The following is a 16,419-nucleotide window of genomic DNA, read 5'->3' on the forward strand; positions in this document are numbered from 1 at the left end:
CTTATGGATAAAGCATGAATAACATTGCCATCATTTTGTGTCTAATGCAATTTTCTCTAAAGCTACATGATATACTGTTTTACTTTTTTATTTATGTCCACTCATCAGTATTAGTTCAAGTTAATTTCTATCCAATGGGAGGCTTCAGATATGAAGCTTCTGCATGATTATTATTATTATTTATTACCTTTTTTGATATATCATATTTCTGGTTTAGGTAATATATGTTGGTTATTTTGTTCTTATGTTGTGTCTGCTGGTTTAAGATGAATGCCATATATTCTTTGAGTATCATTTTAAGTCTGTATGCTTATTTTTTTTAAAAAATTTTCTCTTTTGTCTTATGATAGTTTATCTTTCCATTTTTTTGTGACAATTTTTTCCTTTCTTTTTTACCACGGTATGTATATATTCATTTATTTATATATATATTTTTTTCTTTTTCTTTCCACTTTCTCTCTGCCCATGGTTTGTTTCTATTTCTATCTCTATTTTATTCTATTCATAAATTTTTCAAATATTTACATTTAAGTTGACTTTGGTTACATTTTGCCCCTTTATCAATACTTGGTTGTTTTTGGTTATCTTATTATCTATTTCACAAATTTTTTATTGAATCCTACTGTTTGTTCACTATGTTTCGGTTTGTTTATTAATGCATGTTATGAAAAGTTTATTATTACTTTTATTCGCATGCGGTTCTTCTTTCCTTTTATAACTTGTTTCATGCACAAACAAGATTAAAAGGTTTTTATAAATGTTTTTATAAATATTTTATATAATAGTTTACATTGCATAATAATTTTAATATTGTATTTTGTATCATATCTGTACCTAATAGGACCCCTGATGAAGGTTGTCCGAAACACGGACCATGTTGGGTCCCTTGCCTGGTATAAAGGTTTTTAGACATAATTTATTTGTCACAAATAAAATTTGCCTGCATCGTGTACATATCTGCAGTTTTGGATTGTTTGCTTCAGAGAGCATATCAAACACAAATTCATAGAAAAGTACTTATCTCAGGGTTGAAAGAAATGAAAAAAATCCAGTGCAAAATCAGTCCACAGTATTTGAACTGTGGACTGATTTTGCACTGTGGATTTTTTCATTTCTTTCACGCGTTTTCACCTGAGGATTTACACTAACCAAGCCTTGTGACTACAACTACCAGCTGCCACGAACCAGATAAGAGTTGAAACATTTATATCAACCCTGAGATAAGTACTTTTCTCTTCTATGAACTTGTATACTTTCTGATAAATTTTATCCCTAGCCATCAGGCTAGTTTGGTTGGGCTGGTGCTATGATGTGATAATACCAATGCTTGCTTGGTATATAGTACTGAGCACTTCACAAAATTTTTTTTTTATATATAAGAGGGTATCTATCACAGGGCAGGATAAGACAGTCTGAATTACTAACATATTAGCTATAGCTATGCTCCGGCCACACACCATGCTGTCAAGCTAAAACCTTTTGAAGAGACTAAATGTAAAAAGTTCTCTTGTAGCTTTGAAAGGAAAACCTATAAATGAAGATGCCGCAGTCTAGAAGAACACACCATCGGGGATTGATGCATGATAACATAGTATTCTTTATTTTCTCACAGGTTATGTGGTACATAGTACTTCTCAAAGATAAGTCTTAGAAGAATGCCACATCTCCTGTAGTCCTGTTGGATAACAGACCCAAACACAGGCAATCATAGCAAAGCATAGAAGCCAATGTGACAGTAAATCAAGTACATCTTAAAAGGGCATGAACTACATTGTGCAAATCTAAATATTCTGGTCTGTAATACAAATAATAATAATAGTTCAAAAAAAGAAACATGCATCTTGCCTTTTATGTGTGAACATACAACACATACCATATCTATAATCAAAATAAAAAGAATTGTAGCCAAGATTGCTTACCCAATACTCTCTTTACATGAGAGTGGTCCTGAACAGCTGCCATAGTCCTTGCAGACACACAAAGGGAAATCTGGTATAGAAATACATGCCTAAAGACCTAAAGAACATGTCTCCCCAAAGTAAAATGTTCACACAGATGTGGAATGTCAAGGACTTAAAAAAAAAAATACAGTACTTAAGATTCCCAGCTTCAGACCAGTGTAAATCATTGCATAGCAGTGAGTTCTTTTTCTTCATTGACCTATTTACTCTTCACCAGTCCATCAATTTTCTTCTTTCATACTATGAAGTGGATCCACCAGCTTATTGTGTACACGCATCAAACCTTGGAGAATAAAGAGAGTCACCATTTCAGTCCCTACTAGTATTTATTTACAGTCCATACCTGACATTTTCTTTTTTACTTGATGCTCCGAGGGAGATCAATGAGAACACCAAAACTGCATTATCCAATGGAATACGGGGACAGTGTGGTAGGAGCCATTCAAACAACAGAACCAATCTTGATGCAGTACATTATGGGAACAAATGTAGATAAGTTTTGGTTTGTTGTTGTTTGGGAGGTTTTTTGCGTACAATCTGAAGTACTTCATCCCGTGCTCAAACAGAACACCAGTAGTCAACTTAGTTTGGTAATTTAATCCATTTGGAAAAAAAGGCTGAATATTATTTATTTCAAATACTAAAAATATCAACAAACAGAAAGTACAATCAATCTGGGCAATATAAAATTTCCAGAGTCTTAAGTATAAAGTCTATTGCTTTAAAAACGCTGCCCCTCTAAACAGATAACTTTTGTATGTATGTAGCCAACAAGTATGAGAATAAAGTTGAGCAGGAAGACAGTAGGGAAAATCTAAAAAAACTTATCCATATAAAACTAGAATTTATTCAAGACTGGCTAAATAGATGCAAAAAAGATATACAGATAACTTTACACATCTCTTTACAGTCACTGCCCTGCTGAATATTAATTTCTATTTTAAACATACTTGAAGGTGCATGAAAGACCACCACTTTACTCCAGGGTGAATTCTGCACAAAAATTTTGAAAATTCTGCCTAATGTTCTGCTAATGCTGAACCAGAAAGTACACAGGTAAGGCTAAACTCAGTTAGGGCACTGGTCTTTGACCTACGGGCCGCCGCAGGAGCGGACTGCCGGGCACGATGGACCACTTGTCTGACTCAGCAGCGGCAATTATGTTCTGAGCTTGCAACTTGCTCAGGCTCAAACCTCCCTCAATACCCACTCAGTGGAATTTTGACATCAGATGTCACTCCAAGCGTGGTACAAAGTCAACCACTGCAAATAAAAAACAAACCCTAAAAACCACAGTTTTATTAACTGCATGTAGTCCATCTGTGTGGAGGTTATATTGCTTGAATATAAAATATGGTCTCATTATTTAAGGGAAGATTAGGTTCTTACCTCGATAATCTTCTTTCTAGTAACATGGCATATGAGTCTTGACGATTGAGTTACTTTCCCCAAACCATGAGTCTTTGCAGGATATCTACATTCTTTTCAGCTCTGTCTCCTTCCCCAGCGGACTGTATTGTCTCCCTTCAGGTTATACCAAAGCAGTCAAGAACCACAACAATAGGAGACATAAGAAGGAGGGGTATGGGTAACTTCCCCGACAAGACACTTCTGTTCTGCTCTGTGACAAGTATAGTGAACAATGTTAATCAAAACATATTATATTAAGCAAAGTGGAACAACCAAGACACCTGAGTGGAACCAACATCAACATTTATGAAGTTTGTATATTCTCTAATGTATTTGTAATAATATGGCATTGTAATAATAATACCTGACTGACATGAGAAGATCTCAAGTTCTGGACAGATATACTTGTCCTAGATATTATGTAGGTGAATAATTACACTGACAGGGTGGAGTGTTAACTCATATGCCATGTTACCAGAAAGAAGATTGAGGTAAGAACCTAATCTTCCCTTCTGATGTACATGGCATACGAGTCCTGACAACTGGGAAGTATCAAAGCAGTCCCTTGAATCTAAAGCAGGATGAGTCTGCCCTTAACCCCGAAGATGCAAGGGCAGTGGCATCTTGCGCCTCTACACCCAATCTATAAAACTTAGTAAAGGTATGAAGTGTGGACCCTGTAGCCGCTCAGGCCTCCACCCATGAAGAAGCTACACTTCTCATGGAATGTACTTTCAAAGATATTAGTGACTGTTTCATACAGCCAATGTATGATGACGAACTCACTATGCAAATTTATCTGGAAATATATGTCTTAGCCACTGGTCTGCTGAGCCTGGTTATACTAGTTAGGAAAAAAAGATGACCAGAGGGCCTGAAAGTTATTAGTTACTTCTAGATAATGGAGTGGGAAAAAAAAATCTCTCCACACCTCCAGCAACTTCAACCATTTGTCTTGTTTCTTCAAACCCATGGACTGGCATGTGGGCAGTCAAACCTCTCAATTGACATGAAAAGCTGAAACTACTTTCAGCAAAAAGGAAGGGACCATGCGCAGAGACCCCAACTTCTGTAACCATGAGGAACAGCTCTCTGCATGAAAGTTCCTGCACCTCAGAGACTCATCTCATCAAAGCGATAGCCACTAAGAGACTGTCTTAACTATAAGATCCAGCAGTGACGCCTCCTGCAAAGGCTTAAATGAAGCCTTACTGAGGCCCTGTAAAATAATGTTAAGGTTCCATGAATGAAAAGGTTGTCTTACAGGAGGGTGCAACCAGAGTGCCCCCTTCAAGAACCTGGCTACATTTGGATGATCATACAGCAAAATCTTTTCCTCTCGGGCTCTAAAGCATGACAGGCCTGCCAACTTGTAATCTGAGGAAGCCAACAGCTATACTGTTCTTGAATCCAGCTTGCATAAATGCTATGACTACCGAGATGGGGGCTCTTAAGGGCTCCACATTATCTTTAGCACACCAGCGCTGAAATTTCTTCCAGGCCTTAGCATAGGCTGAGACCATCACCATCATTTTAGCTCTCAGGAGAACCACCTCCGAGTAAACTTTGTGTGCTCAAGAGCCCTGGCGTTAGACCAAAGCATTCCAGATTCTCTACGGGAACTGACCCTGTGATAGAAAATCTGTAAGAACTGGCAATTTGAGACCCTTGTCCCTCTACAGGTGTACTAGATCTGTGCATCACAGATGACGCTTATCATGGGCCCTAGGGGAAACATGTACAACAGGACTTTTTTCAGTCCTGGTTGAACTACAGCTTCCAAATCAGCAATTCTGGGCTCAAATCTTCGGATAAAGAAACAATCTACTTTCTTGTTTATTGCCAAAGCCATCAATTCAACCATTGGTCATCCCCAATGAAGCACAATGCAGTTGAAGGCCTTCTGTGATGACCACTCCACTGGATCCAGAGACTGCTGGCTGATATAGACAGCTTGCACCTTTTCCACTCTCGCTATATGCGCTGCTAATGCCTGCAAATGGACCTGCCCAACGGAACAATGACGGAGCACTTCTGGTACTTCCCTGCCAGTTGATAAGACACCTTTCAGAAGGAAAAACTGAAGAGAAACAGTACAGCCCACTGAAGAATGCGGCAGAGCTGAAAAGAATGTAGATGACATACTTCTGCAAAGACTCAAGGTTTGGGGAAAGTAACCCAATCGTCAGGACTCGTATACCATGTGCACCAGAAATTATTATTAGTAAAGAGATACAGGCTGAAAACTCTGACATTCCCCAGTTGCTTTCATTGAGTTTTCAGTTTGGCTTCAGCCAAAATCGGGTGTTGAGCTCTGACTGCAATTTTGGTTTTGGCCAAAAGCTTTCAGACTGAAAATATGTTTCAGTTGGCCTCTAGCTTCCCGCCACCCCATCCCCACTTGCCCACCCATGTTGTTCCATATATATTCTATGTATGTGCTGTTATTACTAGTGGGCTCATTATTTTCAAGCAGATCCAGGCCTCAGATATATAAAAGGTCATGGTGTTGAGAATCTGATCAATAAATAGAGACAACATTAATCTGCATATGTTACTTCTGGAGGAATTCTAAGCAAAAAAATTCAAAATTCTGTGCATAAAATTAGAAAATTCTGCAAGTTTGTCAATTTTAATATTTTTGCAAATTATTATCCATATTCCATTTAAAACACTTAAAATAAAATGCTTTTCTTCTACCTTTGTTGTCTGGATGTTTTATTTTTCTATCATGTTGTTCTAGCTTCTCTTTTCTGCTTTCCTGTTTTCCGCTAATTCTCCTTCAAGCAGCTGCTATCCATTAGTCTTTTCTCTTCTCTCCTATCTATGCCTCTGACATACTGATAATTCCCTTTTAGCTCGTTTCTGCCTCGTTCTTACCCTTCTTTTCTTTTTCACTTTTCACCACCTCAAATTTCCATCTTTTCTCCCATTCCCCATCTCACTCCTTCCTCAGCCCTCTATTCCCTTTCATCTTCAACATACCCCCATTACTATATCTCTACCCTCTATAATATCTATCATCTCATCCACTTTCTTGCCACCCTCTTCTCCTCCTACCATTCTCAGTATCTTCCTTCCTCCACCCTTATAACTCAGCATCTGCTCTTCCTTCCCATCCTCTGTCTTCCCTCCTGCACTCTCCCCCATGGTCCAGCATTTCTCCCATTTTTCCCTCACTCCCATTGCCAGACATCTCTCCATTCTGCTCCTAGATCCAACATCTCCCTCCTCCTCCCCCTCCTGTGTATCTCTCCATCCCTCTCATCTACCCCCATGTCCAATACCTCACTTTCTCCCTCCCTTACATCCCTCTCCCCATGCAGCATTCTCCCCTTCCGCTGATATGTCCACCATCTCTCTCTCTCACCCTGCCTTGTGCCCTGGGTCAAACCTCTCTAACCATCTCCATGCACCATCTCTTTCTTCCTCTCCTCCATTATCATGTGCAACATTTCATCCTCTCCCCTTACCATGCATGTCTCCCTCCCCTCCCTTCCACATGTGCCAGCATCTTTCTTTCCTCTCACTCCTCCCCTCCCTCTGTGCTAGCAACTTTTCTTCCTCCTCTCCCTTGTACTCTCCCTAGTAAGGCTTTCTTCACTGGGACATAGCATCAGCAGCGATTCTCACACACTGCCTGCCACTAACATGGAAGCCTCCCCTCTGCCATGGAGAGACTTTTGGGCTAGCAGCAGGCAGCGTGTGGGAATTGCTATCAATATATGGCATCATCCGAGATTCTGCGCGGGGAAGGGGGGATTCTGTTTGACTGTGCAATTCAGTACAACTTTTGCAATGCAAAGTTGCATAAAATTCCACAAGGATAATATGTATTTGGACAACTAAGTTAATCTGCATATTTTGTTACCCTTAAAACCAAAATTGAGGATTATTCAAGAACTGGATATAGGAACTTCACATGCTGGTACAACACATACTGTTTTCCTAACAACAGGGGAACTATAACAGACTTAATTTAGACACTAACTTAGAAGCAAAAATGTAGTTCATTTTTTTTCTTCACAATTTCAATTTCTACAAACCTTCAATTTCTATGTGACACTCAGCATAAGTTAAAACTGCCCAGTCTGCAAACTGAAATATTTCTGCTTCTTTGCTCACCTTTAAAATACTTAACAGTTTTAACTCGTAGTTCCAAAGTAGCATCTTCATCACACACAAATATTGTGCAAGGGTGTTGCTGAAAGGCTGAAACAGTCCACATGTGATTCACTCCTTCTTCTATTGCCTTGTACAATGCAAATGCTTTATGTGCACCTGTGATGAGAATCATCACCTAGAAAACATGAAAATGACTGAGCAGCAGCTAAGTCAGTTAAATAAATTTCTTACCTAATACTACAAATATGCATTGCTTGTATTAATAAAATAAATTTGAATATCAGAACTAAGATACAACTAATCAGTCAGATTTTCGAGATACCCACAATGAATATGCATGAGACAAATTTTAAATTACTACCTCCAATGTATATAAATCTGTCTTATGCATGTTCACTGTGGGATATTCTGAAATCTTGACTGACTAGGTATGTCCTGAGGACTAGGTTGAAAATCCACATTTCAAACATAGCTAAATGGTTGGATAAAGATAATACTGTAACTTCATAAACCAAAGTTAAGTATGTTTAACAAACTGAACCATTATAAAGCACTACTTGTTTTAATAAAGTGCCTGATGTTCCTACCTCTCTGGCATCCATCACGGTTCCCACGCCAACAGTCAATGCCATGGTTGGCACTTTAGACAGATCGCCATCAAAATATTTGGCATTTGCCAGAATGGTGTCCATTGCTAAAGTCTTTAGCCTGGTCCGTGACACCAAACTAGACCCAGGTTCATTAAAGGCAATATGGCCATCTGGGCCAATCCCTAAAAATAAAAAGGGAAAATATAATTGTGAAGATGTAAAACAGCTTAAGAATGGTAAGATAAGACTTCTGCTCACACAAATTTTACACTAAGGGAAGAAGAAGAAAGTTTAACACAGGGGCATTTTTATACAACTCTAAGAAAAAACAGGAGTTACGTTTCTTAGTAAATCCTAGGCACTTAAAATATAATTCCACTATTCAGCACTGGAAAGTGTACAGAAAAAGAGATTATGCACTTACCCTGGTAAGCTCTTTTCCAGTAGATAGGTGAGACATTCTAGAAAATAGGGTTACCATTTTAACACTCCTCCCCCCCCCATCATCGTACCTTTTAAAATGCTCCTTATAGCCTGGTGGTCTAGTGGTGTATCAGCCAGCAGAAGCAAGCTTTCTGTGCTCCTGCTTGGGCCTGCGCCACGTTCTGAATGGTTGCCATCAGTTCTTGCTCAAGTCTGTAGAGGCAATGGCAGACAAATCTGCAAGGCATCTTGGTGTGGTGTCCAACGAGAGAGTAAGGCAGACTGAAGAGGACGCATGTGCGCCCTCGCCCAAGAAACTTCATCCAGTGTGGCAACCACAAAACCTAGAACTAGAGCCGGCTGCTCCAAAAGCGCAGAAATCTGTATACACAGCTTCTGTCTACGAGTCCTGGGCAGGTATACATGGCTGGAGCCATACCGACTAGGACTCCCAAGAATTCCAATGACTGCATGGGCTAAAGAGGACTCATTCTAAGGATGACAATCCAGCTCAAGTCCTCCAGCACCTGCTCCACTGTGCAACATCCCTGGCCAACGAGGGAACTCTGATCCACCAGTCACCTAAATAAGGGTGAACTTGCAGACCCATCTTCCTAAGGTAAGCTGCCACCACCACCATCACCTTAGCAAAAGTCTGACGAGCCATCACCAGTCCAAAGGGCAGGGCCGAAAACTAAGCTGCTCCAGAACATGAAACCGCAGAAACTTGCGGTGGGCTGGAAATATGGGAATGTGCAAGCACGCCTCCATAAGATCCAGAGAGACTAGAAAGTCCCCCGAAGCCACTGCTGCAATGACCAACAGCACGGTCTCCATTCGGAAGCGTGGAAATTTGAGAGCTGTACTGGCATGCTGAAGATCCAGAACAGGCCTCCAATCATCAAAGCAGTTCTTTGGCACACTAAGCCGGAGAGGTCACGTGACACCAGCTCTATAGCTAGTAGCCTGGACTCTGAGCACCTTGTCCGGTCATCCGGATGGAGAAACCACAAACCACGAACAGAGGCTAGGCAAATTCCAGGTTGTATCCTTATCGAATAATGTCCAAGACCCACTGGTTTGCTGTAATGTGCATCCAGGCAGGCAACCAGTTCCCTATCCACAGAGGGGCATTCGGCGTCATTGTATCTTTCTGGTAGGTTGTGCAGGACAGGCGGCAGAAGGTTGGGAATGCCTGTAGCTCTATGAAAATCACTGTGATATTGAATGTGCCTACTGTCTGAAGCATCTGGAGCCACAAAAATTAGAACACCCAGAACCCCTGCAGGGTCTGGGTCTACTTTCAGACAGGGACCTTGGGTGACGGTAATTACCGAAATCATGAGACTCTCCAGGTCTGTGCCAAAAATAACTGCCCCTTAATAGACAGCCTCACTAAAGTCACCGTGAAAGTGGAAACACCAGCCCACTGCCTAACACCGAGCATTCAGCAGGCCAAAAGTGAGAATGCTAACGCCTTTGTCAGAACTGTCAAAAGGTCATATAAGACATTCGCTATATAAAGTGTCCCAGCCAGCAGCAGGTGAGGAGGCTTCACTGCATCAGTCTCTAGCATGCGCAGCCGAGAGAAATAGGCACGTGCAACAAAAGACATCGCCATAGCAGCTCTGATGGGGCATGGAGTCACCCTTAGATAACCCCACTGGGCTGGCTGAGCGTATGATCACCTGCTTCTGAGGGGGAAAGCTAAGCCAGTCGCTAAAGCCCCCTCTCCCCCCCCCCCCCACACACACATGGCATGTGGTGCAAGGACGCACTAAAAGTGCTAAATTTGTGCAATCCTGACATGAATTCGCATGAGACCTAAAGGACTCCATCCCAGCAGTTTTCCAGGCAAAAATCACAGTTTTGAAGAAGCAGGGAGAAGAGAAGAGAAAAAAAAAAAAATCACTAAAAATCCAAGATGGCCGCCGGCACCAAATTCGCACTAAAAACACAATATTTCTCACACTTCCCAAAGTCCAAAAATGGCAATTTTAGGATTTTTCAGGAGGGGGAACATGCAGAAACTTAGAAAACCCCACTTTTTAAACTTTCCCCAATGTCTCTCACAAGCTGTCATCTCCTTGTACTCACTGTGACCTGATACACTGAAATCCACCTGCTCACAGCTCTTACTCAGTAGCTGTATTTGAATTCACTGCCACAATGCTGGGAATGCTCTCACAAAGCTGATCTTTGGGCTGCCGGTCAGACTCCACTGTGACTATGCCTCCACATCAACGAACCACCGGATGCGAACCAGGATGGGCAGAGGCACAAAAATGCAGCTGGCATGCTGAGCCCCCTAAGCATGCTAAACAGTCTACGCTCGACCCCTGCTTAACAGAAGGTGAGACTACTTCAGGGACAGTCCCAAACTCCAAGGAAAACTATGCAGACTGGCTAGCAGGTACCCAAAAGGGATCAGCCTGTCAGCTACAGACCAAAGTCTTAATTCTCAAGCAGGCAGAGCTCCAAATTTGCTTCAAACACGAAAATACCCGCAAAAGGGACGAAACTACATCGACATTAAAACAATAAAATGGGGAGAGCAGCACACAGCTGCAGACATGCATGCAGAAGGAAAGACTGTAGAGGGCGCTAAACTGATCAGTGAAGTACTGCAGAGGCAAAGTGAAAATTCCAGAGTGAATTTCTTCTGCAGAGCATGTAAGTATGGAGAAATAGCCCTATTGTGTAGAACAAGGGTGCCCAAATCGTCGATCGCAAAGGCAACGTGAGTCGATCGGGTTGCTTTTGCGATCTTGTTCTTCCTGCCTCCCCGAGCCACGCCAGGCGCGTATGAGCGCCAGACCCACAAGCCTTCACCTCAGACATCAATTCTGACATCGGAGAGGAAGTTTTGGGCCAACCAATCGCTGCCTGGCTGGCCTGGAACTTCCTCTCCGACGTCAGAATTGATGTTTGGGGGGGAGGAAGGCTTGTGGGCCCAGCATTTGTACACGTCAGGCCTGGCTCAGGGAAGCAGGGAAAAATCGGCTTGGAGCTTAGGGCTTGGGAAGGGGGCAGGGAGAGAGAAAGAATCAGGGAAGTGGAGAAGTCGACACAATGGCTTGGGGGGGGCAGGGGGAGAGAGAAAGAAAGATAGAAATAAAGAGGGAGGCAGGGGGAGAAAGACAGAAAGAGGGGAGCAGGGGAAGTAAGAAAGGCAGAAAGAAATATTGGATTTACAGAAGGAAGTGCAACCAGAGACTCATGAAATCACCAGACAAAAAGGTAGGGAAAATGATTTTATTTTCAATTTAGTGATCAAAATATGTCCATTTTGAGAATTTATATCTGCTGTCTATATTTTGCACTATGGCCCCCCTTTTACTAAACCGCGATAGTGGTTTTTAGCGCAGGGAGCCTATGAGCGTCGGGAGCTGCAAGGGGCATTCAGCACAGCTCTCTGCGCTAAAAAACGCTATCACGGTTTAGTAAAAGGGGGGCCATAGTGCAAAATATAGACAGCAGATATAAATTCTCAAAACGGACATATTTTGATCACTAAATTGAAAATAAAATCATTTTCCCTACCTTTTGTCTATTTTTGTATAGTTGTTACTGAGGTGACATTGCATTTTTTAAAGTCATCTGCCTTGACCTCTGAAAAAAAGCCCAAATACAAATGATAATTAACATTTTCTCTGCGTATAATGTGCTTTGTGTTTTTTAAAATTTTATTGTTGGTAGACCATTTTGAATTGGTCATTTTAAAAGTAGCTTACAAGCCAAAAAAGTGTGGGCACCCCTGGTCTAGAATGTCTCATCTATTACACTAATTTAATAAATTTCCTCCAGTTCCTTCTAGATCAGTTCGGAATGACGTGTTTTGTTGCCCAAATAGCAGAGAGAGGCAAAAAAGCTGTACTTCCAGTGTCCTCATCAATATAAGGAGTGGTGCCACCTGAAGCTTGAGAGAGAGAGATTGACTGGAGGCTGGGAGGGGGTGAGACCTGGGGATGGGAAAAGGAAGAAATTGAGAGGGGTTCTCAGAAATCTGGGTCACTTCCTTCAGGCACAAGCCCCTCCAAAGCTGTAGCCCTGTCAGCCAAAGAAATCTGCTGCCCAAGTCACCTCCTTCCTCCTCGTACTGCCATAGAGCAAGGACCAACATTTGCACTCCCCCTCTCCCCAAGCATGTGTATGGATTGAGCAAGCTTGGGTAGTTTTAAGTGTTGGTGGCTGGAGGCACTCCATTGACTTCCTCACTCTTGAGAAATCCCAAAGGGAAAGGAGACGGCTTTGGCAGTGGATTTCTTCTATTGGTGGCGCTTTGGCATCCCCACCAGCAAAGGTATGATACCTAATGTGGAGAAGAGGGAGAGGAAATACATTGCCCCACCCCCGATTCCCTCCTTTGTCCCCCCACCCAATGAATTTCTGGCTATGTCCCGCAAGGAGTAATTAGGTTCTTACCTGCTAATTTATTTTCTTTTTGCTTCTCCAGACCATTAGAGGTTAATCTTTACAAATGGGTATATATCCAATCCTGACCAGCAGGTGGAGACTGAAAACAAAAAACTGTGGAATAGTATATAATATATTCCCTTCTCTATTCTCATCAGTCTGCCGAATAGCCAAGCAGAACTAAGAACTTGAAACAGAAATAAACAATACTTCGAACAGGAGTAACAACTAACATACCCAAATGCTGTTGGAAAATGCAGAGGAGAAATACCAGAAGGAAAATGTCCCCACAGCTCGCCAGCCGAGCCACAGCCGCTGTTCTTTAATTCTCACCGGCCCTAGAAAAATACTAGAACCCGCAGCAAAAAACAAAACTGCCCGCGCAACAGCCCCAACACAACAAAAACAGACAGGGTGGGGACCTCTACTGATTTGGAGAAGCTAAAAGAAAGTAAATTAGCAGGTAAGAACCTAATTACTCCTTCTTTAGTACTCTCCAGACCAGTAGAGGTTAATCTTTATGAATGGGACGTACCAAAGCAGTCCATCACACGGGCGGGACCCCCGAAGGGCTGACACCAGAACACGCACACCGAACACTGTGTCCCGACGCGCCTGAACATCTACCCAAAAGTGTCTGACAAAGGAATACAAGGAAGACCAAACCGCAGCCTTACAAATGTCCACTGGAGGCACGAGCGATGACTCCGCCTGACCCCGAGTGGAATGAGCTTTGAGAAACTCCGGAACGGGCTTCTGCCTCAGAAGAGAAGCGGCAGCAATAGTCTCCTTGATCCAGCGTGCAATAGTAGCCTTAGAAGCGCCAGCCCCCCTACGAGGACCCGCCAGAAGGACAAAGAGATGATCTTATTTCCTGATCTCCTGGGTCCGCTGCACATAAGAGCGAAGGACCCGACCAACATCCAACTTGTGCAGCAGTCTTTGCTCAGAAGAGCCCTCCCGACTACCCAAGACCCGGAGGACCACAGATTGATTGACATGAAAAGGAGAAACTACTTTTGGCAGAAAAAGAAGGAACAGGCCTCAAGACAACCCACTCCCTAGAAAACTCCAAGAAGGGAGCCCTACAAGAGAAAACCTGTAGCCCAGAAACACACCTAGTGGAAGAAATGTCCACCAAAAAGGCCACCTTCAGAGTAAGGTCCTTCAAAGAGCAGCCGCCCAACGGTTCGAAGGGTGGGTGCACCAGAACAGATAGAACCAGATTGAGATCCCAAGAGGGAACAAAGGGCCGCACGGGAAGCCTGAGCAACTTGGCCGCCCACAAAAAGCGAATCACATCAGGAATGGCTGTCAAACGCTGACCTGTCACTAACCCCCGAAAGGCTGACAAGGCTGCAAGCTGAACCCGGAGAGAAGACCAAGCCAGGCCTCTATCCAGGCCATCTTGCAAGAACTCTAGGATTTTAGGTAGAGAAGCGCGAAAAGAGATCACCTTATCTGAATACCCTTTCTTACCAAGGCGACCCCTTTCAAAAGCCAAGCCGTAAGACCAAAGGGAGACGGGTCGAAGATGGGAATGGGACCCTGCGTCAGAAGGTAGTCCAAGAGAGGCAGAGGAAGAGGATCCGCCACCAGAGCATCACCGGATCCGCGTACCATGGATGTCGAGACTAATCCAGATCCACCAGAACCGGATGGAGAACAATGCGGAGAAGAACTCTGCCCACTAATGGACACAGAGGGAACATGCACAACAGCCCCTCTGTTGGCCATGGTTGAACCAGAGCATCCAGACCCCCGGCCAGTCCATCCCTGCGATGACTGAAGAAGCGGGACACCTTGGCATTGCCACTCGTGGCCATCAGGTCCATCAGGGGCTGACCCCAAGCCTACACTATCAACTTAAAAGCCACGGGGCTGAGACACCACTCTCCGGGATCTAAGATGTGAAGACTGAGGAAGTCCGCCTGAACATTCTCCACCTTGGCTATGTGAGAGGCTGAGAGGTCCAGAAGGTGTGGCTCCGCCGAGCCGCCTCCTGCGTCACCGAAGCGCTCTTGGTGCCCTGATTGACATAAGCAACCGCCATGGCATTGTTCGACAGGACTCTGACCGTCTTGTCCATCAAGAGGGAGCAGAAGGCTAACAGCGCCAGACGAACAGCTCTGGTCTCCAACACGATGATCGACCAGGACGTCTCCTCCATGGACCAGGTGCCCTGAGATGAGTGACCTAGACAATGAGTCCCCCCCCAACCAAGGAGGCTGGCATCCGTGAGAAGCACCATCCACTGCGGTAGATCCAGACTCACCCACTGGATCAGATGAGAGGTCTGGAGCCACTAACGAAGACTGCAGTGCGCCAAGCCTCGCAGAGGGACAGGGACATCCATACTGTGCCTCTAGGGTGACCACCCCCGGAGCAGATCATACTGAAGAGGTCACATGTGTTCCCACGCCCACCTCACCACGTCCAGGAACGCTGCCATCGACCCCAAGACTTGGAGGAAATCCTGCGCCCAAGGACACCGGGACACCAAAAGAAGGCGAATCTGAGATTGCAATTTGCTTACCCGGGCCTCTGGAAGGAAGACCTTCCCCAAGGAGGTGTCGAACAGAACCCCAAGGTACTCCAGACGCTGAGCTGGGACCAACCGACTCTTGAAAAGGTTGTCCACCCAGCCCAGCAACCGGAGAAACTCAACCACCCGAGCCGTAACCCGGGTGTTCTCCTGCAACGACTTCGCCCAAATCAACCAGTCATCCCAGTAGGGGATGCCCTGCTGACTGCAATGCCCTCCGACTGCAATGCCGCCACGACGACCACCATCATCTTGGTGAACGTTCAGGGAGTCGTGGCCAGGCCCAAGGGAAGCACACAGAACTGATAGTGCTGACCCAATATCGCAAAGCGAAGAAAGAGCTGACGAGAGGCCCGAATAGAACCAGGCAAGGAGGCCTCCGCCAGAGCGAGAGAAGTCAGGAACTCCCCCGGCTGAACCGCCAGAAGGACAGACTGCAGTGTGTCCATGCGAAAAAAAGGGAATTCTGAGAGCCCTGTTGACCCTGGTTTAAACCGAGGATGGGCTGAAAGGTCCCCTCCTTTTAGGGCCCCACAAAGGAAATGGCGTACCAGCCGGTGCCGCACTCCTGAGGGGACACTGGACAACCGCTTTGAGATCTAGCAAGTGCTGAAGGTTCTGGCGAAAGGCTAGCATCTCCCATGCCACCTGACACGGAGAGGCTAGATATGATCCGGCAGAGAGCGGACAAAATTCCAGAGCATAACCTTCCCGCACCACCACCAGGACCTACTGATCGGACGTGATCTCGGCCCACTTGGGAAACAAGTTGCTCAGCAAGGCGCCCACGGGAACCAAAGGGGCGCCGGCAAAGAGCCTACGTGCAGGACGGGCAGCAGGGGAACCGGGGGGGAACTCCCAGACCCCCAACGGGCCCCCTGAAAGGACTGCATGCGCTGAGCCAACCGACCCCTGGGAAAAACCAGAAGCCTGGAGACAAGCAGCCCCA

General features: G+C 44.4%; 1 protein-coding gene across 4 annotated transcripts in view; it reads right to left on the reverse strand.

Annotated features, from left to right (window-relative positions):
- Positions 1-1,577: 1,577 nt before the first annotated feature.
- GNPDA2 (glucosamine-6-phosphate deaminase 2) overlaps positions 1,578-16,419 on the reverse strand; it is a 32,610-nt gene continuing 17,768 nt past the window's right edge. For all 4 annotated transcript variants that reach the window (XM_033946300.1, XM_033946307.1, XM_033946315.1 and 1 more), the window contains exons 5-7: positions 8,084-8,268; positions 7,497-7,671; positions 1,578-2,244 (exon numbers count right to left, since the gene is read on the reverse strand). In XM_033946300.1, coding sequence (XP_033802191.1) covers positions 2,183-2,244; positions 7,497-7,671; positions 8,084-8,268 — 422 coding nt within the window. In that variant the 3' untranslated portion in view covers positions 1,578-2,182. The remainder of the gene's footprint in view (positions 2,245-7,496; positions 7,672-8,083; positions 8,269-16,419) is intronic.

This window comes from Geotrypetes seraphini, chromosome 1 (assembly GCF_902459505.1).
Source record: "Geotrypetes seraphini chromosome 1, aGeoSer1.1, whole genome shotgun sequence".
Lineage (NCBI taxonomy): Eukaryota > Metazoa > Chordata > Amphibia > Gymnophiona > Dermophiidae > Geotrypetes > Geotrypetes seraphini.